The sequence below is a fragment of the Triturus cristatus genome, chromosome 9, assembly GCF_964204655.1.
Source record: "Triturus cristatus chromosome 9, aTriCri1.1, whole genome shotgun sequence".
In the NCBI taxonomy this organism is placed as follows: domain Eukaryota; kingdom Metazoa; phylum Chordata; class Amphibia; order Caudata; family Salamandridae; genus Triturus; species Triturus cristatus.
Window position 1 is genome coordinate 7145573 of NC_140592.1, and position 27357 is coordinate 7172929.

At 45.7% G+C, this 27357-nt stretch overlaps 1 protein-coding gene across 1 annotated transcript in view; it reads right to left on the reverse strand.

Annotated features, from left to right (window-relative positions):
* Window positions 1-27357, reverse strand: part of STAB1 (stabilin 1) — a 1212756-nt gene that overhangs the window by 635789 nt on the left and 549610 nt on the right. Inside the window, exons 30-32 of the mRNA XM_085624210.1 lie at window positions 24548-24678; window positions 10261-10372; window positions 5221-5298 (exon numbers count right to left, since the gene is read on the reverse strand). Of these exons, the coding sequence (XP_085480336.1) occupies window positions 5221-5298; window positions 10261-10372; window positions 24548-24678 (321 nt within the window). The remainder of the gene's footprint in view (window positions 1-5220; window positions 5299-10260; window positions 10373-24547; window positions 24679-27357) is intronic.

Genomic DNA, 27357 nt, shown 5'->3' on the forward strand with positions numbered 1-27357 from the left:
GGCAGAACACACACACACAGCAGAGGCGGACTGAAATGGCCAGGTCAGTAAATACTAACTTTCTAAAAGTAGCATTTACAAACCCAGGATATTAAAATAAACTTGACTACAATAAGTATTTTATTATTCTGAGTTCAGGCATACTAAACTTGACATTCTACCATGCTCTCGGAGTCCACTGGGGCCACAACGTGTAGTGACTCCAGCAGCCCATTCTGGCCTATGGAGAGCAGGTAGCCTTCAATAGTGAAAAACGAAAATGGCTGTAATTCACTACTAGGACATGCCACACATATCAGGGCATGTCCTACCTTATGCCTACAATGCACCCTGCCCTTGGGCCTACCAGAGGGGTGGCTAATATGTAGGTAAGGGAAGGTTGAGGGACTGGCAAGTGGGGGCACTTGCGCAGTCCACGCGACAGTCCCAGACTGCACGCAGGGTCTGCGGTGGCAGACCCTAGACACATTTTACAAAGCCGCTTTCTGTGGGTGGCGCAACCAGCGCTGCAAGCCCACCAGCAGCATTGGCATTCACAAGCCCTGGCACCCCTGGTGCACTTTACTGGGGACTGACAGTAAATCCAATAAACCAATCATGAGCATCAATTACAGGTACACTTTACCTAGGGAGCACTTGCACTGCGGCACGGATTAGCCGTGGCGCAGTGCCCTGAGCGGACAACACCAGCAAAACATCGAGGCACACCATCAAAAAAGTGGAAGGGAAACTCACGCCACGGTGCCAGGTCTAACAGTGTTACTTTCAACTGGGTAAGTCTACCTCTAGTAATGATCTAAGGTATTGCTAACTCTTGCAGCAGGAAAACAGAGGCATGGGGCGGTGGTGTTACTTTCAATTGGGAAAGTCTATCTCAAGTGATAATCTAAGGTACTGCTACCTCCTGAGGCAGGTATCTGGAGGTATAAAGGTGGTGGTGTTACTTTCAACTGGGAAAGTCTACCTCTAGTAATGATCTAAGGTACTGCTGCCTCCTACAGTAGCTATCCGGAGGTATAAGGGCAGTGGTGTTACTTTTAACTGGGAAGGTCTACCTCTAGTAATAATCTAAGGTACTGCTAACTCTTGCAGCAGGAATACAGAGGCATGCGGCGGTGAGGTTACTTTCAACTGGGAAAGTCTACCTCTAGAGATGATCTAAGGTGCAGCTACCACCTGGAGTAGGTATCTGGAGGTATAAAGGCGGTGGTGTTACTTTTAACTGAGAAAGTCTATCTCTGGTAATAAATAGTCTAAGATACTGCTGCCTCCTGCAGCGGGTATTGTGAGGTATAAGTGTGGTGGTGTTACTTTTAACTGAGAAGGTCTCTTTCTAGTGAAAACCTACGGTACATGTAACTATTGCAGCAGGTATCTGGAGGTATAAAGGTGGTGGTGTAACTTTGGACTTGGAAAGTCTACCTCTAGTAATGATCTAAGGCACTGCTGCCTCCTGCAGTAGGTATATGGAGGTATCGGCCTGTGGTGTTACTTTTAACTGGGGACACATATGGGGCGTCCAGTAACAGCCTAAGATACTACAGCTTGGTACAAAAAGCATCTGTGAGTAACTCAAGAGACCTCTATTGACAGCCTACGGTACTGCAACCTGCTTCAGCAACGGTTGATTTCTGAATCTATAAGGACACCTGGTGATTGGTTACAGTACTGTACCTTTGAAAAATAATCTTCACCTATTTATATAAAGGTTATGTGAAATATTCAACAGATATGTGTTAAATTGTTCTCTTTTGAAACACATTGCCTGGTTCGTCCAGAACACACAGGGGGTGTAATTAGAGCAGATGGCGAGTATCACTGTCACAAGTCAACAATGAGGAATGTATTTAGCTCATAGGAATGAAGCTGCCAAAGTGAACACGAGGCTGACTGGGTCAAAGCTGCACCCTCTCTATCGACTGTTGTGCTGAAAACCACAGTAACGTTTGCAGGAGAGACAAACTGGCATCAAAATAGTATTTAGAACATAGGAAGATTAGTAGCCAAACTGTCATTATAGAATAGGAGTGTCATCAACACAAATAATCATTGGCGAAGCCAGTAAGCCAAGTTTTAGTCTGCTAATGCATGAAAACAATATTTTTACATGCTCCTGTTTGCACGGGTTAGCACTGACCTATCGGCTTTTCCAATAGGCGGTAAGGAAAATAACTATTGTGGAGGGGTTAATGGCTCATCATGCAACTGAAGTTTCAAAAATCTCTCAGCCCCATCACCTTGACCAGTGATAAAATGTCACATTGTCAAGTCACTTTGATTTCCAATGGTAAGTTGGTGAGCGTGAGTGAGAATTGGCGTTCCCTAGCACAGTTTTCAGGTGCAAGGGGGCCACCCGGTGAGATTTTCTCAACACGGGCGGTCGTGACCGCTTATGGTGAGAACGCCGCAGCTCAGGTAGAAAATCTACTTAAGCCGCAGCACAGAAGCAGAGCCCTCCAGCACACCTCGTGATGCCTTTTGCACCGATTTTGCAGTTGGAACATGCTTCCAGCACTAAGGGGCCGATTCTGATCCGGGTCGGAAGTGCACCGAATGCGATCCGGCCGGAAAAACTACACGCCGTACGTGTGTTTTCCGCCTGACTCGTACAGCTGTACGAGTGAGCAAGTACGATGCGAGCTACATGACATTCACCGACCGACTCGTTTCCGGGTCCGATCCGCTCCGTTCGTCTCGGTCGGAAGCTAACCGTGGCGTGCAATGGATGCGATTCACGACCGAACCAGTACGATGCACGCGTCGGACAGCCTGTGCGAGCCGGAGTGTCCGGTTCGCAAATCGTCCGGGTGGTTGCCTTTGGGGGTCCGAGTCGGACCCCCTGTCATCCACAACCCTACGACTTGGACACAGGGGGAGACCCATGGGTCTCCCCAACACAGGCATGTACGGTGAAGATGGCACCGACGTGTACTCACTGTAGGGGGTGCACTTGTTCGCGACCTACCATTCAGTCAATGGGAGCCCATGTACACGTCGTACGACCGGCTCCCATTGACTTCTATGGGAGTCCGACCGAACCGAGTCCGACAGCATACGGCCGCATCGTACTCGCTCGGTCGGACTGCAGGACTCCAGCTCGGTTGGATAACACTCCAGATCCGGCTCGGTCGGGGTGCTTTCCGACCCGGATCGGAATCGGCCCCTATAAGTTAATGTCACCAGCGTGATGTGCAGGTTTCCACCCATTTGTGAAACTCTGCAGAATCGTGTGGAGTTTTCATGTAACTCCGCGGAATTCAGCGGGGTGAAACCCTGCGAGTTCCGCCCACCCCTAGGGGGTCATTATGATGGCGGGAGGACCGCCACCGCCGGGCCGGCAGTGGCAGTCCTTTCGCCATCACACAGGAAATTCCCACTGCCAAATTAGGATGGCTGTGGGAATACCAATGTGTCCGCGGTGGACAGAAAGTCAGTCCACCACAGTTGCGCACGCCTTGCGGAACCAGGACACAGGGCAGAATTGCGGCGGTATTACGGAATACCTTTCCGTCTGTCTTTTTGCGGCAGTCATCCCGCTTCAAAAAGACAGGCGGGGATTGGGTTTGGGGGTCTGTTGCGGGCCCCCCCTTGTGTAGGGGGGATGTCGCTGCACTGGGGGGTACCCATGGTACCCCTCCTCATTTCCATGCACCAAGTGGCATTCACCGCATGGTGCCTGCCGCGTAGTGCAGGGAAATGCTGTGCACGTACTTTTAACATTACGTGCGGTGCTGCAGCCAGCAGCACCGCCCATAATGTTAAAAGCCCAGGATGCGCCCGCCAGTATCGCAGGCACATCCTAATCGCAGTGGTGGGACCACCGCGGTCTGCGGGCAGTCCCAAACACCACACCGCTTGGTCCGCCCACCATCGTAATCACGCCCTAGTTTTTTGCATCTGCTGGAGAGGAGCCTTTTGGAAAGGAAGCCTTAACCTTCCCTTCCCGAAGGGACAATTCAAAATGCAGCCTCGAACACTCGCAAGGGTGGTGGTCCTCGGAGTTTTACTGTAAGCAAAACAGAAATGAGGCTTCATCCTTTCAGGAGTAGAATCCATAATGTGTTTATGGGGTGGTATTCAGACAAAATATCGAGTCTGTAATATCGACTGACAGAGTTATTGAGTTGGAAATATCGAGACACATATTGTGAGCAAGAATATTGCGGAGAAGAATATCGATTTTAAGGTAAGTAATATCGATGTTAAAAATATTGCCGTTAATATCAATTTTTGATTATTTTTGTATATTTTAATATATATGTTAATTGTATATGTTTTAAAATGTTTGTTAAAATATTGTTCATTTTTTAATATGGTTTGTAATTATTGTTAATTGTATACTTAATATTTTTTTGTAAAGTTTTAGGTGTGGGTTGTGGGTTTTATACGAGTATAGGGTGGGAAGTAAATGAATTATTATTAATTTGTAATAGATTTTTAATGATTAATTATTTAAATTATAATTATTAATATTATATATATATATATATTTAAGCTCGAGGTGTGGGTTCTCTGTTTTGTACAGATATAGGTTGGGAAGTTAATCAATTATAATTTAATCATAATAATTTTTGAATTTATAATTATTTAATTGATAATTATTTATTTATGTTGATTGTATAAATAATATTTTTTAATTTAAATTTAACCTGTGGTTTGTGGGTTTGTATGGGTATATGGTGGGAAGTAAATTAATTATTTTTCATTTATAATAACTTTTTAAATTGTTAATTATTTAAATGATAACAATTTATGTAAATAGTATATATATATATATATATATTTATTTATTTATTTATTATTTTATATTTATTTATTTAAGCTCGAGGTGTGGGTTTTGTATTTTGTACAGGTATGGGGTGGGAAGTTAATCAATTATAATTGTTTTTTAAAAATAATTTATAATTATTTCATTGATAATTATTTATGTTTATTGTATAAATAATATTTTTAGATTTAAATCTAACATGGGTTGTGGGTTTGTATGGGTATGATCAGACATCCTCACTGCATGCTTCACACATTCACTTGTACATGCTGGTCCACACGCGTCTACATTTACACTCCCCAGTTGCTGGCGGATTTATAGTAAGTGACTATGAATGCTGCACACTTTTATCTGAACAATTAAAGTGGCATTGCATGAAAACTGCACCAAATTACAAGCTGAAGGGTACCGTGTATGCCAAAGCATGCCTCACATCTCGTCTAGTGACTTACCTTATTAATGACGTAAATTATGCCGTTGATAGCAGGAATGTCGCCGACCACAATGCTTGAGTTGTCAATCATGACCGTCTGGAAGGAAATCCAAGTAAAAGTGATAGGTTATCAATAAATATGCTGCTGACATCAGAATCTACATTGAAACCTTTGGGTTGTAGAGTGTCGAGAAGTGTGATCCAGTTTTAGGTCATGTCAGCACACTGAAAGACTCATGAACTCACTAGTACAGAATGAGGAGAGCCCATGGCACTTCTGTGGTTCACTCACTCTCTACGTCTCCTGGTGGACCATGCAGATGAACAGCAAAGACAGCACCAGCATCCCATGCAAGGAAGAGCCCATGGCACTTCTGTGGTTCACTTACTCTCTAAGTCTCCTGGTGGACCATGCAGATAAACAGCAATGACAGAACCAGCATCCCATGTAAGGAAGAGCCCATGGCACTTCTGTGGTTCACTCACTCTCTACGTCTCCTGGTGGACCATGCAGATGAACAGCAACGACAGAACCAGCATCACATGCAAGGAAGAGCCCATGTCACTTCTGTGGTTCACTTACTCTCTAAGTCTCCTGGTGGACCATGCAGATAAACAGCAATGACAGAACCAGCATCCCATGTAAGGAAGAGCCCATGGCACTTCTGTGGTTCACTCACTCTCTACGTCTCCTGGTGGACCATGCAGATGAACAGCAACGACAGAACCAGCATCCCATGCAAGGAAGAGCCCATGGCACTTCTGTGGTTCACTCACTCTCTACTTCTCCTGGTGGACCATGCAGATGAACAGCAACGACAGAACCAGCATCCCATGCAAGGAAGAGCCCATGTCACCTCTGTGGTTCACTTACTCTCTAAGTCTCCTGGTGGATCATGCAGATAAACAGCAACGACAGAACCAGCATCCCATGCAAGGAAGAGCCCATGTCACTTCTGTGGTTCACTCACTCTCTACGTCTCCTGGTGGACCATGCAGATGAGAAGCGATGACAAACCCAGCATCTCATGCAGGGAGTCACCTGTTATGACTCAACTCATCCCTTCTCTTTCCAAACCACACTCACCCTGCCAGGACCGTAAATGCCCCCTGGTTTGAAGCATTCTGGAGATGTTTGTAAGACACAGAGAAGCATCACTTGTATTGCAGCTGAATCTCCTTACTCAAAGGCATAGCCGGCCTTCTTCTCTCCGACTTCACAACCCAGACCCCTCAGAATCAGGGCATTTCACCTCCATGTCCTTCAGTGTTGCTAGGCAGCAGGACTGAAGTACAGGAAGGTGAAGCCACAAGAGTGCCAATAAGTCATTGTTTAAACACACCACGTCTTACTGTAGAGGATCAGTGCATTCTGTGAAATGACAAGTACCGCCCCCCAGGACTAGGGGGCATATGTATCAAACGATTTTTTAATCGCAAACGCTGCGATTCGCAAAATAACAGCGTTTGCGATTAATAAATCGGTAATTGGGATGTATGAGCCAAATCCCATCGCAAAATTAAGGAATTGCTAATTTAGCGATTTCTTAATTTTGCGTAAGCATTTAAGAAATCGCAAATTGCGATTTCTTAAATGATATGTAAAAAGCACCCAAGTTGTGCGAATTATACTTAAGAAATCGCAAATTACCACCAACTTCAAGTTGGTGGTAATTTGCGATTTCCTTTCAAAAAGCACTTTTTTGAATTTTACAAAGTGCCACGTGGCGCTCATACATGCCCTTAGGGCATGTATGTGCGCCATATGCACACACATGCTCATTTCAGGGGTGCATCAGGGTGTCATCATGACACCCTTGCACCTTTGAAATTATTCTCAAATTGCGATTAGCAAATTGCGATTAGCTATTTGAGAATTACTTCCCATTCATTCCTATGGGTCTCCTGGCCCATAGAAATGAATGGGCAGGTATTCCTTAATTGCGATTTTGCAATTTGCTAATCGCAATTAAGGAATTTTAAGAAATCGCAAAAAGTTTGCAATTTTTTAAATACATCCCGTTTTGCAATTCTCAAATAGCGATTCTTTAAAAATCGCTATTTGAGAATCGCAAATGGTGATGTTGATACATATGCCCCTAGGTCCTACTGCGCGTCTGCATTTGTTTGCTCAATTGAGTTCTCTGCTTCAATTCAGACAGTTTTATCCAATTGGCAACATGAGTACTGGACCTTATATTTACCTATGAGACCAGCTCTACACCCTGTATCATGATGAGTGTAATAGAAGGGTATTCCACAATTCCTCCATCTTTGCTCTGTATTGAGCGATGTTTACTATTGTCATTACCTCCTAGCTATACCTGTCCCAGCACACAATCTCTCTCCTCAGGAAGATCGTTAACATTACTCCATGCACAGCTTGAACCTCCATGGATGCAGCCCACCTCCTGCTCCTGACACCACTCCGGTTGACTGTCTCAAAGAGACGATAGTAGAGGGCTCCCAAAGCCTCCTGAGAGCACCTAAAGCTTTCGTCATAGGATGACACTGGCCGTAGTATAGTGCTTTAACACCTAGGAGCTATAATTGCATCACATCCCCAGAAGGAGTCAAGACCTTCTGGGTTTGTGTATTTTTACAGGCACCGGTTCTATAGGGGATTTTAGTTCCAGACACTCTAGCGCATCTTAGACTAAACCTTAGCTGCTCGACATCACTCACCTTGGAGAGTGAAGCATTATGAGGGCACATGTTAGTTATCCAGTTGGAACGCCACGCCACCTAAGGCAGTGGAACATCAGTGGTAATCAGCAGCATGCTCCACAGATACCAGTACCCAGTGAGGGGGCCCCAAAGAGGCCAGTCTATAAACCACACCAAAGCATCATCCCCTGCAGAAATCCCAGTCTTACCTAGGATAGAACCAGAGTTCACTCACTTAGATTGGCTGCTCAGCACTTCCACTGCCACCTCAGAGACCCCCATCACTGCACATCAAAACGCAAGTATAAACAGCTTGAAAGAAGATTGCGTACCAGCAAGAACCACACTGACAGTGCCACCTTTAAATCAGCCCTCAACGACTACCATCGAAAGATGAAAGTGGCAAAAAAGAGGCCCGGACCCACCAGATTAATACCAGCGCCAACCAAACCAAGAAACTCGTCACCATTGTCAGAGAGTTCACCTGCCCATCAGACACTGAAAACGCAATCCCCCCTCACAAGAACTATGCTATGCCCTCGCCGACCATTTCCACAACAAGACAGCAACCATCTATTATAACTTTGATCTCCAATCCTCCAACCTCCGCAGCCGCCAATGGACCACCACTGCAGACCATCCGCTCAACGCATGGGAACAGCTCAGCGCACCGAAACCAACCACCCTCATGAACTTGACAAGATCAGCCACCAACTCCCACCATCATCAATGCCTCGCTAACCATGTCCACCTTTCCTGATGCCTGGAAACATGCCAAGATCGGACCCCTCCTCAAGAAACCCTCGGCAGACCCCAACGAACTCCAAAACTACCATCCCATCTCACTACTCCAAAGTACTGGAGAAGGCCATCAACCTACAAATCACCAAACACCTGAAAATAATAAACTTATTGGACCCCTCTCACTCAGGATTCAGAACCCATCGCAGCACTGAGACAGCTCTGATCGCTGCAACAGACAACACTTGCACCCTATTTGACAGATGAGAATCAGCTGCCCTGATCATGACTGACCTCTCCGTCACCTTCGACACGGACTCTCACCACACACTCATCGATCGCCTACACCAGATTGGAATAACAAATGACACGCTCAGATAGATCATATCCTTTCTCACAGGATGCACCAGAAAGTCCACCTCCCTCCCTTCACATCACAAGCCAAGCACAACATCGACGGCGTTTACCAAGGCTCATCCCTCAGCCCAACACTCTTTAACATCCACATGACCCCACTTGCAGACATCCTCAGATTGCACAAAATAAACATCACCTACACTGACAACATACAGCTCGTCCTATCGCTCTCTGCCAACCCCTCCGCAAAGGCCAACTTCCACAACTGTATGAAGGACGTCTCAGCATGGATGAAGGACAACTGCCTAAACTCAACACGGACAAGACGTACGTTCTCATATTCGGCAAACACACCACCCTCTGGAACAACTCCTGGTGGCCATCAGAACTCAAAGCTATGCTTCCACTGTCCCCCCAGGAACCTCTGCTCCACACACCTCATCCTCGCGCAGCTCCCTGACATACTCCACTGCCGCACCAGAGGACGTTCCTTGTCCCATCTCACTGCCAAAGTATGGAACATTCTCCCCCTCCACCTCTGCACCTTGACCTCGCAGACTGACACCATGAAGGAGCTCAAGACCTGGCTCTTCAAATGAGACCTGCAGAAAGCACCTGGAAACCCTCGTGGGTGACAAGCCGCGCTCTACAAATACTGCTTGATTAATTGATTGATTGCTGCCTCTACCCAGAACCAGAGCTCACTCACTTAGGGTGGCTGCTCTGCACTTCCACCGCAGAGACCATCACTGCCCGGACACAGACCTAGAGCCAGACCTCACTCACTGTGCTAGGGGTTAATGTGATACTTATCAGGCAGCTTCTGGCATTTACCGTTGACTGTGATGTGCTCACCTATCTACTGTGTTTATCTGGGGAAGCTTTCTTACACAAATATCCATTCTCCTAATACCCAGCTGACCACATCAATCTCTGCTTCTAAAAGGGACATCAAGAATACTTCCTAAAAGACCTCACAGACAACACCATCTCGCGGAACACCTCGATCTCATTGTTTCTGACATGTTCTTTGCTTGTCTCACAGTTATTGTGTCCAGGGCACTGACGTGCTAAAATCTACATAATTAAATAAATACATGTAAAGAGAAGGCCAGTGACTGAGGGGGACTAGCTGTAGTCCTTTGTGTTCCACATTTGAATGCGATGTGCATTTGTGGTGCCCATGTGAACTGACTGCACTTCTCCATTAGGGAGAGTCTAGATCTCAAATGATATATATACACAGATGAAGCGGATCATTCCACACTCATCCATCTTCACGCTCATCACTTACGCCGTTGCTGCTTGTTATCTCCCACTTGGTTCGGGGGCTCAGTGTCGACAGCTCTTGACCAATGTATTCCTTGAGCTGGTCAACGACAAAGGAACCTCGAAGGAAATGTGCTCTGGGAAAAAGGACATACTGGTGTTACCACCTGCCATGTAAATAAGCATACTTGCAGTAATACAAGTAAATCAACACACAAAGTCCTAGTGCACATCATTATTTAAACTCCTGCCCTGTCTGTGTGAAGAGGTTTGGAAAACACTGAATAATGGGGCCATATTTCATATAAGAGGCATCTGCAAGTTTCCTTTATGAAGCTTCTTCACTTTAAGAGGTCAGTACATATCACCAGCTCACCATGAACCACCCTATAAACCTATCGCTCACTATAACTCTTCCATGCTCTGGACATCCAACCCTCCCCCGCCAGCCTCCTCGCTCCCACAGTCACAACCCCCGACCACTGGATCACCGCCTGGGACTAGCTCACCACGCAGAGCACCAATGACATCATGCACTCTGTCCACTCAGGAGCACCCACGGATCTTACCCCCACCACGTATTTTGCCTCTGGAGCAAGATGGTCAACAACGAGCTCACTACCATCTTCAATGCATCCATCACATCAGCCAGCTTCCCAAAGGAATGGAAACACGCTGACGTCAAACCCCTCCTCAAAAAACCATCCGCAGACCCAAATGAGCTCAAGAACTACTGGCCCATCTCCCTGCTCCTTTCTTCCTCCAAGGTCCTCAACAAGGCCATTAACTGCCAAGTCATGGACTACCTGGAGAACAACGACTTTCTGGACCATCCCAAACTGGATTCCGCTCAAACCACAGCACGGAAACCACCCATTTACAACGCGGGCCAACTTCCGCTTATTCATGACCAGTGTTGCCCACTGGATGCAAAACAACTGCCTTAAACTTAACACGGACAAAACAAAGGTACTAATATCTGCGAACAACACATCCCTGTGGAAGGACTCCTGGTGGCCTGAGGAACTGAGACCATCACCCACACCAGTAGACCACACCCCAGCCTCCGCATCATTCTGGACTGCAAAATCACCATCAAAGACCAGATCAACGCAGTATCCACAGCCTGCTTCCTCACGCTCTGCATGTTCCAGAAGATCTTTAAGTGGCTCCGAGTCAGCACCAGATATACCGTTACCCACGCCCTCGTCACTAGACGCCTCGATTACGGCAGCACTCTCTACGCAGGAATCACCACACACCTACTGAAGAGACTATACACCATACAGAACTCAGCGGCCAGGCTCATCCTTGACATCCCCAGGGAGACCCACATCACCCCCACCTTAGGAAGCTCCACCGGCTCCCAGTCCACAAAGCCCAATTCAAGATGCTAAGCCACACCTACAAAGCCCTGCACAATCAAGGAGTAGCACACATCAACCACCACCTGTGCTTCCACTACCCCTCCAGAAACCTCTGCTCTGCCTCCCTCTTCCACACCTATAACCCCTGCATCAGCTCAAGCAAGAGTGGTGGACGCTCATTCAATCAATCAATAATCAATCAATCAGCATTTTTACAGCAAAGCACTGTCACCCCTAGGTGTATCTGGGTGCTGCTGTGTCTCTGTCGAAGAGCCAGGTCTTTTTGAAGTCCGTCAGGGAAGGTGTTGTTTGGAGGTGGAGGGGCAGGTAATTCCAGGTCATGGTGGAGACGTAGGAGAAGGAGCGGCCCCAGCAGTGGCTATGACGGATGCTGTGGGTTGTGTGAGAGAGGAGGAGCACAGGTGTCTTGCAGAGAGATGGAAGTTGAGTCGATGGTTGATGTAGGATCGTCCTTGATCGTGTAGATCTTTATAGGCATAATGGAGGATCTTGAACTGGCATCTCTTCTGGATGGGGAGCAAGTGGAGGTTTCTGAGGTGGGGGGTGATGAGGGTCCGTTTGGGGAGGTCCATGATGAGCCTGGCAGTGGAGCTGTGTATGGTCTGGAGTCTTCTGAGGAGCTGGGAGGAAATTCCAGTGTAGAGAGTGTTTCTGTAGTCGAGGTGGCTGGTGACGAGGGCCTGCGTGATGGTCTTTTGGATGTTGATTGGGATCCATCGGAAGATTCTGCTGAGGGTGTGGAAGCAGGAGGAGGCGACTGCTTTGACTTGACGTTTCATGGTCAGTTGGCTCTCGAGGATGATGCCAAGGCTGTGTGCATTGTCTGTTGATGTGGGTATTGGTCTACGTTCTGCTGGCCATCAGATGTGGTCCCATACGGTGGTGTTCTTCCTGAAGATCAGTACTTCTGTTTCGTCAGAGTGGAGTTTGAGGCAGTTGTCTCTTATCCAGTTGGCTACATTGGTCATGGCGTTGCAGAAGTTGGTTTTGGTGTTGGAGGGGCCCTCAGTGGTTGAGAGGATTAGTTGAGAGTTGCCTGCGTAGGAGAATATGTTGAGTCCATTGGATTGGACGGTGTCAGTGAGGGGGGTCATGTAGACGTTGAACCGGGTGGGGCTGAGGGATGATCCTTGAGGAAGCCTGCATATGATGTCCTTGGGTGCTGAGGTGAAGGTAGGCAGTAGGTGCTCTGTATGCATCCTGTAAGAAAAGAAGCACGCCACATGAGGGTGTTCTGTTGTATACCAATGTTGTGGAGTCTGCCGATCAGGGTGTGGTGGAAGATGGTGTTAAACACAGCAGAGAGGTTGAGGAGGATCAGGGCCACAGTTACTTTGCGGTCGAAGACAGTTCTAATGTTGTCCATGACAGCAGTCAGCGTGGTCTCAGTGTTGTGGTTGGCACAGAATCCTGATTGTGGGGCGTTGAGTAGGTGGTTTTGTTCCAGGTTGTTGGTTGAGGGCTTTCTCGAGTACTTTGGCTGGGTAGGGGAGCAGGGAGATTAGTCGATAATTTTTTAGATCGCTGGGGGTGGCCAAGGGTTTCTTTAGGAGGGGTCAGACCTTTGCGTGTTTCCATCTGTCTGGGAAGGTTGCTGTGAACATGGAGGTGTTGAGGATGCTGGTGAGTTCCGTGCTGATTGGGCAGGTTTCAAGGTTGAAGAGACGGTGGGGGCAGGGATCGGTGGGCGTCTCATTCTACTACCTGACCACAAAGGCCTGGAACAGCCCCCCCTCCACTCCAAACCTCACCCTCCCTGCAGGAATTAAGGAAGGGACTCAAGATCTGGTTGTTCAACGGATTCTACGCAAGCAGCAGAACCCCCAGTGCCTGGATACACTTGTGAGTGATTGGTATCACTATACAAATCCTGTTTAATTGATTAATTGAGCGGAGGCTCTCTCTATTGGAAAATTACCACAGAGATCCACTGAGGGCTAAGAATTGTTTTTCACAGTTCCAACTGTTGCCAAAGCTTTAATTCCTTCTTCTACTAATTCTTTTTCTTCATGTATGGCTTATATTAATTTCATTCTGTCATTTCAATTTTGCTTTTCATTAATATATATACAGAGCTGTTTTATGATGCACACTTTAGGGTCTACCCTTCTTCATATGTGCACATATTATGAGAGTAAACCAATGAATTTAAAAATTCCTACTTTCCTTTAACAACATTTGGTGCTATAACAACTGGTTTCTATATCACACACCCTACTGATATAGCCATACAATATATTCAGCACCTAACTTTATTTGTGCTTTGTGGTAATATCTCACAGCAGATGACACATTGAGCTCTAACAAGGGTCTTGTCCTAGTCACCTAATCAATGTACACCACCTAATTTCAAACTGGCCAATCATCCCTCATTATATACATATAACAATACAATTCCAACAGTGATATCAGATCCAGGGATATTCAAAGTTCATTTGGACTCATTGAATTCATTGATCCAGAAGACTTTTCTCTGCTTACATGTCAGTGTATGATCAGCCCGGGTGCTTTTACAATTACTAAAGTGACAAGTGGCTAAACTGCTCATAAAATCTTCCTACTGAAAACTTGCCCACTTTTGTGTTCTCCTATTCCAATGTTAATATTCATTATGGTCGCCCTCAGATGGTTAAGTATGATGCTTTACAATTAGGCCAGCCCTGTAGTGTGATGATATCGCTAGCCGTCGAGTTATCACATCTCCTTTAATCACATTCTGATGAACAAGGATATGTCCCTTTCTCCGAATGCTTAATATTCTTTGAGCACCTTATATTTGAAGGCTACCTCATAGATTATAGTCTCTTTTATTCATAAATATAACAACATTTTCGATTTTTTTTATTCATCATTATAAATAGGCTTTCCTGTTTTCAGTTTCTATTTTTGGTAAATTCTGGTGGGGTTTTTTCCAGTGTTTTCAAGTGATTTCAATACCTTAAAAAAACAGTGGTTATCAGTTACACATTTTAGCACCATTAAAACAACAGAAACAGTGTTTTTCCGGTTTTTATAAAATGTTTTGTTTTTATTATTGCTTGCTTTCTGTACTGATGGTGCACGGTATATAGACAGTGTATATGAGATCCAAATACATTTTTGCAAATCAAACTTGTTCTAGTACATCATACAATACCTCTTCAGTGAGTCTTTGGTCATGTGAGCTTACCTTTTCCTTCACATGTAAACTTTTATCTGTGAAAAGGCCCTCTCAACATTGGCACTTGAGATGGACAACGCCAAAACAGCCAGTACACAATTTGCTAACTCTGGCCACTGACATAGCTTTCCATGCCAATACTGGTGCACTTGAAGTTTGCGTTTCTCTGGGCAGGCTCTGCAACATTTGCGTTGAACTGGGCGCTTATGCCCTCAGAGTTATTAAGGTGGTCAAAAATAAAGCAGTCTTTTGAAACCACAGAGAAAATTCACCTTTACGGAAGGGGTCTAGAACTGGTATAGAGTACCACAGTGAGGTTTCATTGACTTCAAATGTCCTGGTTGGTGAAGGGACATTTCTATGCATCATTGCAAGCCATTTCTCATACATTGTAAAATAAAAGTTCCTGAATTACTCTTCAACATTGCTTTGCTTACCAAGTGGTAAGCACTCTAAAATGGAACATGTTGCAGTTCCAAAGTCACTAAAGGTGTCACCCAGCCCCTTCGCATCTACACCAATTAGGCTGAACATTTGGCAGACAAGGGTGTTTCCAGAATCTAGTTTTTGTATTATGTCCACTACAGCAGTTACGTTTTCCAGTAAAAATCTAAGAATACAGTACAGTGTACTTTTCGTTCACATCACTATCAATATGCAACCAAAGACCCTCACATTTCTTGCCTTTGGCATCATCACTCAACAAAAATTCTGTAAACGGTTGCCACATGGATAATATAGCGTTCACGGCCCCTTGGACTGAGAACCATCCGCTAAGAGACACAGTTGGGATGAATCTTTCTTAGATGCCACACAAAGCACAAAATGAGAAATATTTGCGTATTAGTTCCCGCGCATAACAAAACAGTGCACCAGAATGGACTAACAAGTGAATAGCATTCTTCATTAACTCTGAAGATTGTAGAGATGCTTTCAGCATACCATCTAACAAGTGACAAGGATCTCTTACAGGGAACAACTTCAGCTCAGGTATCGATTTTGAAAGGTAATCACACAACATTTTTCATATACGTAGCTGAATCACTGCAAATACAAACAATATCACTCTTTGTTGAACTTGGAAAGAACCTTTTTGCAGCAGCATTCCAAGTGACACTGCGTTCCATGTTTTCCAAAAGTCTGGTGTCAGGTTTTCACCACTATCCTTGATTCTTGCTGTTAGCACTCTTTTCACATATACTTGTCACTATACCTTGCATTGAATGTTTAAAACCTGCCATCAATACTGACTCGCTCGAAACTGGGGGATGATGTATCAAGGGTTTTTACCCATTCTCTGTGGGTAAATGTAATGGCACATATTGGGAAAGATTCTTCTGAAACCAACCATTTTACCTATCAGTGAACGAATCAAACGCAGCCAAAATATCAAATATGATTTTGATATTGCCTAATTGTCTTCAGTTTCTAAAATAATTAAACAAGACCTAAAACATGCTTCTAGACACTACATCTTTAGACCAAAGACCACAAAACTGAAAAAAGCAAAAGGAAGACGAAACAATATTTTTGTGACCTCTCCAAACAACAAAACTCAAGCAGAATAATGTCAGCCCAGTCTTTCTTGCTGCTAGGTTGTAAAACAAAGTTACATTGTATTGGTCGATTCAGGAAGAAAATAAATTACTCTTTCACTCTTCTTTTCCTTTCTTTGAATGGCATTTAGTTTGCGGTTGTGCAGGTGTTTTTTCAGTGTTTATATGTTTACACTGGTGAGGGCTATTTTCCTTCCAGTGGGGTTTTATCAGTTACTATAGGTTTAAACCTAAAACCGGACAGCCTAATTATAAATGAACAAAGATATATGTCACAATTTTTTTATTTTGAAAGTTACCGTGTGCCTGCTCACAAATACTGTTCTGATCTCAAGCATATTTAGCTGCGATAAACCTGGCCATGAAACACCTGTTACTGCTGTTTACTTTATGGATCACTGAATTTGATGCCACGAGTCTAGATGGACAATGATTCTCTGGATCTGTTTCTTTCTAAATATGGAAATACGGAAATTGTAGCCCTGACACATGACATTTGTATTTATATCACTTATAATACAGCCCTAAAAAGTCAACATTAAGGGGGCTATTATGATGTCAGGCAGACACCATCTTGGAAACGGGACCGGCCGACCAACGGACGGCAGTCCTGACCGCCTTATCGCGATACGACCTAACACTGTTAGGTCGCATGCTCCCATTCTTCTATCGGAGCTCATGTCAGCCGCGTAAACCTGCCATAACACTAGCTCCCATAGAGGAATGGGAGTCTGTGCTCATCCCTGCACCGTGTGGCAGGCACGTCACGGTGCCTGCCACACGGTGCGGGGATGAACAGGAGCCATCATAGGTGCACCCTTGACCATTAATCGGAGGCCGCAGAGGCAAGGGGACCCTGCTAGGGGCCCTGTACTTGCTCTCAGCCCGACATGGAAAGCCTGCCGGAGACCGAGTATCGTAATCCCAAGGGCAGAAAGGCCACCCTTTGGGATTATGGGCCAGCCTCTGACTGGCCAACGGGCACCTTGAGCCTGTCGGAAGCCAGCCGGAATGACAGGCTGGTTTAATTTCTGACCGCCAGCATTGTAATACGACGGTCGGAAATTAAACTGAGATGCGGCCTAGAAAGGCTCTGACAATTGGACTGGAGCCTTTCCAGGCGGTATCGTAAGCGTCCCCCAAGTATTCATCTAGTACATACCTGTTAGGGACATCCAGCGACGGCATGCTTTCTATTGATATAAAATGGCACTGAAAGTGATGTCCTCTTCAAAGAGGCATTTTCCACTCCAGGAACAGATAATTGATCACATATTCCATAATTCTGCAGCTATTATTTAGCTACAGGGGCGCACTGTGTTTTTTATTAGACGTTTGGGACATCATCACAGTTGCTATGACATAAGCGCAGTAGTAGAAGGGAGAGGTGTTCACTGTCCGACTGCTGAAGCCTCAGCTGTGCCAAGTTCTGATACAGAAATAGGTAAAAGCCTGTAAGAAGATATGCCGAGCTGTCAATTCTCCATAGGTTTTTTCAATATCTGGGTCAGGATTCACAGGCATAGTTGGACTCCGGGCCCAGTGAGGCTGCTAAACACCCCCAAGTGCATATGGCAAATCTGACTGAGCGAGGCCACAGTAAAGGGTCACAGAATTTGCACCAGTGACAAACATCAAATGTCACAAGTGGGCGGTAGAATGGAGTTATATCACTTCCAGGACTGACTATGAAACACACCATTGGTGCTAGCATGGCACTCTGAACGGCCGTAGGCCTCAGCTGCAGGAAGCACATTAGGATAAGCCATTCCGACAGTTTTAAAAACATGTTTGCGATATTAGTTAAGTCACTTTTGAAATGGGGCTTGAAACCCACAAGGTACAGGTGTGTAATATGTACAAGTAAGACATGTTGAATATGAAGCTGGGGTGTCTCTGCAGCAGCACGATTGGAAAGTGCTGTTTACTACAGAAGCTTGTGCAGCTTTCCATTTTTGCCAATGCCTGCATTGAATATAAACCCTTTATTTACCCAACTTGAGTTAGCAAAAGATACATTCTAAATTAAAAAAGGGAAAAGAGGGAGGCTGGGGGGAGAGAGGGGCATTGCATTTCAGGTTTTGCGCCAGGTGTGGAGAAGGCCCTGTACCCATGAGAGACATACTTAGAGGAATCAAAGAGAAGGAACATGTTTGTAGAGTGCAGCTTTTTGCTTGGAGCAAAGCAAGAGAATTCAGTGTCTGAAAATATAGGGGCCTTACCAAAGACCGCTTTAGGCTCTTAGGACATTGATTTGAGGACCACTCTGTTGAGTTTAGGCAGCCAATAAAGGGCTTTCAAAATTGGTGCAACACGGTAATGGCTGGAACTACACAATATTAGGCGTGCTGCTATATTTTGTACAAGCTGAAGGCTTTGGCAATGCTTGGAGGATGAGAAAAAGTAGATTGAGTTGGCATAATCAGTCTTGCCTGGGTTATGGTGTTAAAGGCAAGAAGATGAAAATCGGAGTCGGGGCAACTTCTGCGATATTTTAAGTTGTAGAACGCTGATGGCCACTTTGGAAGCCGAGAGGGACAGACAAAGAGCAGAATTTAGACGAATGCCTGTTTTTCTTTTTTCTACCAAACTGCAGGTGTTGGACGTTGGCCCATCACATCGGGCCAAGGGTCATGGTCCCACAGGGTAGAATGGGTGGGCGGATGCAGGCCCTTGGTTTCCAGAGGTTTTAGTGTCAAGCAGTTCTGGGATATCCACCATTGAGAACCTGTAAGACGTTATTCAGCTGTTGAAGGTTGCGATTGGACCAGAGAGCTTTTTGTGGGCAAGAGACAGTAAGGATGAAGCGTGTCATCACCGTACATGTAAAACGGAAGCATTCTGGCTACGGTGAGCATGTTCAAACTGAAAAGCAAGGGAGAGAGTGTCGCACCAGTGGGGGGGGGGACACAATTCACAAGCCTTGCTTTGGACCTAAAAGCGGAACGTTCCACAGATTGCTGTCGGAGGGGGCGGTTTCTTGCACGGTCTTCAAGAGGATTGTGTGGTCGATGGAATCAAAAGCTGCAGAAAGAGTTATCCACCATTCTGCATAGGTCTTCCAGGACAGAGAGTTGTACCAACTCCAACTCGGTGCTGTGGTTGAGCCTAAAACCAACATCGAGACTTGAACAGCTCACTCAAAGTGAGGGAGAACCTTATTAATGGTGGTTTAGCAATCGCCTCTTACACTCGCCCAAGGCCTGCACCTGAGAGAGTGAGCAATTAAAATGTTTCAGCAGGTCTTTCTGGAACTGGCAGAGGTGTTGCATCCGGGTTCAAGGGCAAGGGTCAACAGGGGAACACAAAGCACGGCGCTCTCGAAGAAGGTTTCAGACAACGGAGGATCAGAAATGAGGTTAAAGTTGGTGAACAGAATTCAGAAGTTAATTTGCCTGGTGGAATGAGTAGGTTACAGTCATTAGAAAGGAAAATATTTCCCTTACGGATGGCAACTCAAATATTGGTGAACCCATTCTCAAAATGCAATGACATTTTTCGCAAAGTTCCGTAAAGGGACAGATGGTGGAAAGGAAGAAGAAGGGCACTGAATTTCGGAAACAACTATAAAAACTTCTTTGGAGAAATTTAGAGGTGAGGCAATGCAGAAATACGACTTTTCGCCTCCCGGTTTTTAGATTTATTTGGGACAGTTGTGTAAAATAGGACTTGTTAAGTTCAGAGGAGTAATGAGATCTCCACTTCTTCTCTGCTTATTGGGTTCAAGAGTTTTAGGGTTTCTGAGTCAGGGAGAACTACCCGTTGTGAGTGGAATGGTCATTGGTGTGCTGACTCTTGGCCAGCAGAGTAGAACTGAGAATGGCTAAGATGGCGTTGGAGATGTGACTGAATGACATCCATCGGAGCCTCCCAGAGAACAAAGGTCCTTATGGGACAACCCCTCTCCAAGAAGATGCTGGGCTACCTGCCTGGCTGAAAGGCAGGGGGGATGCTAATTGTAGAAGCAACCACATATACTTTTCTCCAGAATGTGAGGGGAGGGGAGAGAAAAAAGAATATCAAATGGAAGTACAAATGACAGACAGGAACTCTGATAATATTTAAATACTAAAATAGGACTGTATTTTGGGTTTGCCTTTGATGGAGGCCTTCCTAAAGCCTGGCTTGTTCCTGCCCTTTCTGGATGTCTCATGGACCCAGAACCAGTGGGTTTCTGCTGACAAGGAAAGCAAAGTTTGAGGCCCCAGTGGGATCAAAGCAAACTAGTATCAAACTTTGATGAACCCAAGCTGTTGAACAGTGGGTTCCCTGATTAGCTTGTCGGTGCGACAAAGCAGGCTAGGAATGATTATTGATCACAGGACAAAGGAGTGACAGTGAAAACAACATTGTGTGTCTCTAACAGAAGAAGCGGTGGGAGCTGAAGAAAGAGAAACGTATGACTTTCCTGTTTGCGTAAACAAAGGCAAGCCTTTCAGGCGGAGACATAGCAGTACCTAAAGTAAAGACGCTAGACAGATAAGATCCCTACTCGTTTAATGCTTTCATATCAAACCACTTATTAGGCTGCCATTGAGGCAACTGCAAAGTAATACTAAGGGCCTGCTTACGATGTCAGTCGGAAAGCATTCCGACTCACTCGGTGTCAGAATGGCTTACGACCGACTTGGGTTCGGGGATTCCGACCGACCGATTACAATGCTTCCAAACACCTTTCGGTCAGACTCCCATTGCCTTGAATGGGAGCCTGTGTTCCGAGCAACAACACAATGTCTGATTGAAAAAAGGGATGGTTGCGGAAAACCTTGCACCCGGTGGCGGGCACCCAATGGTGCCTGGCACACTGTGCATGGTTGGAAAGAGGGGTCCAATGGGTACCCCCTCGGACCCCAACCGGAGGCCTCCGGGTAAGGGGGGCCTGCTATGGGCCCCCAAAGTTGGTTTCTGACAGCCGATCCGTGTTGGACAGACCGAGTCGGAACGTCTGTCCGACTCCGACATCGTAATCGGTTGGTCGGTCGGAAACGCACCCCTAGAGCTCTATGATTCCGCTTCAACCGACTCGGACTTCCGAATGACGGTCAGAACCGATTCGGAATGACCGACTGACTACCTTGTATCATAATCGGTCAGTCGGAAATGTTTCTTAGTCGGTCGGAAACATGGCTTCCGACATGGGTTCGATCAAACCGAATACCATTCGGAGCCTTTCCGACCGTCGTTGTAATTAGGCCCTATATCTCTGTATAGTAAACTTTGAAGTGTTTCATACATTAACCCAAGCGCCAAGAAACTGCATAGTGAACGTGCGCTCTATAAATTTTTAAAAATTAAATTAAATTAAATTAACCCTTTCAGAGGCAGTGGGTGTATTCTATAATTAGGAGGGATCTGAATTTATTGTATTTATAGTTAGGACCAAAGTTTCCATAGAAAAAGCATTTTTTATTTTGGCAATAACTTTGGTGCTGCTTGACGAATCTTCAAAAAACGTACCCTTTTTAGTTCAGCTGTTGTATTGAACATTTCGGGGTGATCCGTCAAGCGGGGGCAGAGAAAAAAGGGGCGTCCCAAAATGCATTTTCCTCATGAAATGTCTATGGGGATTTTTTAATTTTTTTAACACGACTACAGCCCAAACTGCTGAACGGAATTACACCAAATTTGGCAGAAAGCTAGATATTGCTCCAGAAAGCGTGCTTTTTATGGTTTGGTGTTCATCCGTTCAGTAGTTTCAGAGATATTCAAGTTTGAAAATGATAGATATCTGAGAGCCCAACCCTACTGAAATTTGATTGACTGCCAACACTTCTAGGGACTCAGTTGAACCGACTCCCACAGAAAATGTAAAAAACAAAAGAAAAGGGGGGCTGGGTAGAAATTCCCTGACCCTCTAACCCTCTTGGGTGGTCCCAGTGGAACCCCTCCTCCCCTGGGCCAAAAAAAGCATTTTGTTTTTTACATTTTCGGCGGGATCCACAGATCTGGGCAAATGTTTTTTTAGAAATGAAGCATGTTCTCCTGTGCTCTGTTATTAATTGGCCCCCAGGTGGGCCAGGTCCCGGGGGCAGTGTACAAATAAAGGAGGGGGTGCACAAGCCCCCCCTTCTGGGGCTTATTATGCCCCGGGAACCACCACCTTCCAGGGGCTTCATTTAAATAATAGTGCAGGGGTTGTTGTCACAGCAACCCCTGCGCCCAGGGGACAGCCACCTCCCCAGGGCAAAATGTGAATTTTAATGCGGGGGCCCGTCTGCCCCCCCCCGGCAGCCCGGGGACAGCACCCGCTCTGGGGCAAATGAAAACATGAATGCGGGGCTGCACACTCCCTCGCAGCCCCGGGGACCGCCATTTCCCCAGGGCAATTACCAGAAAAATGCAGGGGGCGTGAGGCCCACCCACAACCACGAGGACCCCCACCTCCCTGGGGCAAATTTAAAGATGGGAATAGGGCCGCACGGCCACCCTCCTCGAGCCCCAGATGGCTCTGGGGACCGCCACCCTGCAGGGCCAGCTCCAGCAATGTCCCAGGTTTCCCATCCCCGGGATATTGCAGTTTGCTATGGCAAAGCCATTGCAAACTCTGCTCCCCTTCTAGTAGAGCGAGAGCAGAAAATGCTCTTGCTTGCCTGAAGTGGAGCAGCATTGTTTTTGGACAGAGGTAGCTGCATGTTAGTAGCTCCATCTGTTGTAAAGCAGTGACGGCTCCCGCATGAGGCGGGGAGCTGGCAGGGACAACGGGGGCCTTCAGGCTTCCCCCACGATCCTCAACGTTTAAAAAGTAGGTGCCCTGGGTAGGACCAGGGCACCCACACCACAGGCCGGGCCGCGGGGATTGGGTCCCTGGGGCCGAAATATGCTAGGGAGGGGGGGGCCCCTTTCTTTATTTACAAAACACATATTTAAAAAAAGGAAAAGCCAGGCCCCATGGGATGGGTTCCCCACAGCCGTAATTAGCCCGGGGAGGGGGCCCCTATATCCTAACAAAAAAAAGATTGAAAAAAACAACAAAAACAATCCAGCAAGTCACACGCTGCTGATTGGGGAATGAATTCCACTTTACTCCTGAGGTACTCAGGACTAAAGTGGACTTCTTCCCCCAACCAATAGTGCGCCAGGAGGTGCGTTTGAAAAGTGGTTGAGAAAGGGGGCATGGCCTCTGACAACCTCTTAGCAATCCAGCTGGGTGGGATTGCTAAGAGGTCTTCGGAGGCCATGCCCCCTTTCTCCACCACTCTACAAACACGTCTCCTAGTGTACTACTGGTTGGGGAAGGACGTTCTCTTGGATGGTGAGAGACCTTGTGGGCCCAGAAGCCCTCCTGGTACTTTCTGTAAGTCCTACACAGCGGTATTCCTGAGAGCTGGTCAGAGGCTCCGCCCCTTTCTCCACCACTCTGAAAACGCCATTACTACTTAAAAAACCCGGTTACAGGGATGATATAGTTAAGAATTAATATTTAAAAAACCTTAGAAATTTACTGAAAAAACAATAGTTACAGCGACATTATAGTTAGGCTCAGGTTTCACTTGTACAAACCAGAGAAATTCAGCAGTTATAGTTAGCTGAGCTAACTATAACTCACGCCCCTGAAATGCACTGCTTATGACCTCACATATTACATAACTCATGACATGGTCAGTGACATCACTGATGACATCATCCACAAAATCCCTAACGCACCCACTCACACCCTCATAGAACCTTTCATACACTCACTCCCACAAAAACATTCACAAACCCATTCACAGACCCATACTAGTACTACACACACATCCACTCACTCACTCATACAGCCATTCACATATCCACTCATACACCCATATAGCCACTCACACACTGTCAGTCACCCATAGAGCTCCTCACACAACCAATCACTTACCCATGCAATCACACAGCCACTTACTCACCCCTACAGTTACACACACCCACTTACTTATTCATACACATACTAACACGTCTTCACTCACCTATACAGTCACTGACACATTCACTCACTCACCCATACAGTCACTCATATACCCCATCACTCACCTATACTGCCTTTCACATACCCAGTTACTCACCCATATACCACTGACATGTCCACTCACTCACTCACCCACACATATTTATTTACATTACCTACTGACAGCTGCCAGCAGGTATATTTAGGACCGTGCTTCCTGACATACTGGCAGGGACAGTACGGGTGGTTCTGTGGAACACATCACAGTTGCAGACACGGACGGTGCATGTTTGTGGTACCTGAGTAGGAAAGGCATCATGTATGGTTTCAGCCACAGATCTTGCACCTCTTGGCTCAGATTCTTGATTGCAGCTTCTGATGGCACCAAGGCTGTGACGTTGGATCCTTCAGGAATCAGGAAGACAGACTTCTGCTCAGCGAATGAAAAGACAGTGAAAAAACATGTCAGTCCCTCCTAACAGACTGTGGTAGCACATGAGCAGTTTGCTGCTATAGCCCCCCAATACCCACTTCATGCATAGTTGGGGTTTAAGGTGTTGTTTGCAGCAGGCCTACCGGATTCATTTTCAGGAATATATAACCAGTGAGAGAGAGTCTGTCTAGTTCTAGGACTGACACCTTTTTAAAAGACCAGAACCTGACTCTCCCAAGCACTATCCCTTCAGGGAGAAGCAAAGACATGAGTGGTGCTCTACGGGTAACCACGGGTGTATCAGTGGGTGGCGGGCGGTTGCTACTAGGCCTAATCCTTTATAAGTATAACTATGGATGTGAATAGGGCTAACCAGGGAGGTGGGCAGAACCCTCCATAAACCCGTTCCATCTGTGAAAGGGGCTCTTCATCAGCCAGCCATTCCCTATGTACCCAGCTAGGACTCACCAGAGAGGAGGGTTATGTGTAATGAGAAGCGTGGACATGGAGGTGGACAGCGCCCTCCCTTCTATGTGAGCTAGGTCTGTAGGTGGGGCTCTTCATTGACGACTCATTCTATATGTACTCAGGTAGGACTCACCAGGGAAGAGGGCTCTGTGTAATCATAAGTCTGGACGCGTGGTGCTGTAAAATGCACCTGTGTCATGGAGTTTTTCAAAGCTGTTTTGGGGGGGGGGTGTAAATCCCAAACACCCCTGGTATGAGCTAGGCTTGGATGGCAGATAGTGGTTGCACTGGAATATAACAGGGGTCCCCCTTCAGAACATAAGTCTTCTTCGCAAATTAGTGGGTGGGTGCAAATTATGGTCAATATTTGAGGGGCGAAAACCCTCTTTCCCCAACACTACTGTTACAATTATGACTCACGCATTGTGTGCAGTTCTTACTAAGTGTCATGATTTATGCAAAATGTTGTTGTTGGGCGAGCTGTCAATCTAATAAGAAACATTGCTAAAAGCAAAAATATCTTGGACTCAGAAAACAACCATTACATTGCCATACTAGCTCCTGGCACTGAAAGGAACTACTTTATTTGTGGATGTGCTCTTTGTGAAAGGGCAGAATGCTGTCACTCACAGTGAAACTAGCCAATGGCTGAAGCAGGATGACCCACTGTCCAGGCTCTGCGCTCGAGTGGGAGGAAGAAAACTTTGAATGACACGATAACAGACCAATGGTCTGGCTGTAAACCCCTAAAGGTAAGTATATTATTCATATAATTTTAGTAAAATCAAAAGACCTTGTCTAATGCCAGTCCTAAAAAGGCTTACTGATGTGTCCTTCGCACTGGGTTGAAGGTACTTTAGCACATACATTATGAACCAATGCAAGAGTTCAGGGGTGACATGTTTCATGTTCACCTAGGAAGAGTCTGATTGGCTGTTAATTCTCGCTCACCAGTGGTTTGCCTTTTCAGTTCCCAAAGCCTCAAGGGATTTGTTGTTTCTTGTGTAATTACAAACGCTCTTTGCTGCTTTTAATCTTATGCTGAAAGTCACAGGCAAAGCCTCAAAGGTTCTAGGACCGCGGAGTGACACTTTATCAAAGGCACTTTGTGAAAAAGTGCAGGTTGTGAATTCACTTGCTCTTCCGGTGATCTCAGAAATTCCTACAACAAATCAACAAGATGCTGCAGGTGGTGTACATATAGCACTTCAAGGCCATTCTAAGGCAGAATGGGTTTAACATAACATAACGTAACGTAACATAATCTAACGTAAAATAACATAGCATTGCGTAGCATAGCACAGCATAACAAAACATAGCACTGTACAAGATAACTTAACATAACATAGCATGGCATAACACAGCACACCACAGCATAGCATACCATAGCATCACATACCATATCGCAGCATAACATACCACAGCATAACATAACATAGTACAGCACAGCATGACATAGCACAGCATAACATAACATAGCAAAACATAGCATAGCATAGCATAGCATGGCATAGCATAACATACCATAGCATCACGTAACATAGCACAGCATAACATACCACAGTATAACATAACATAGCACAGCACAACATAACATAGCATAACATAGCATAGCATGGCATAGCATAACATGACATAGCATTGCGTAGCATAGCATGGCATAGCATAACATAACATAGCATTGCGTAGCATAGCACAGCATAACATAACATAGCACTGTACAAGATAACTTAACATAGCATGGCATAACGCAGCACACCACACCATAGCATCACATACCATATCACATCATAACATAGCACAGCATAACATAACATAGTACAGCACAGCATGACATAGCACAGCATAACATAACATAGCAAAACATAGCATAGCATGGCATAGCATAACATACCATAGCATCACGTAACATAGCACAGCATAACATACCACAGCATAACATAACGTAGCACAGCACAACATAGCATAGCATAGCATGGCATAGCATAACATAACATAGCATAGCATAGCATTGCATAGCATAACATAGCATCACGTAACATAGCACAGCATAACATAGCATAGCACAGCACAACATAACATAGCATAACATAGCATGGCATGGCATAGAATAGCATAGCAAAGCATCATGTAACATAGCACAGCATAACATAGCATAGCACACCGCAAAATATAACATAAAATGGCATAGCACAGAACAGACCACAA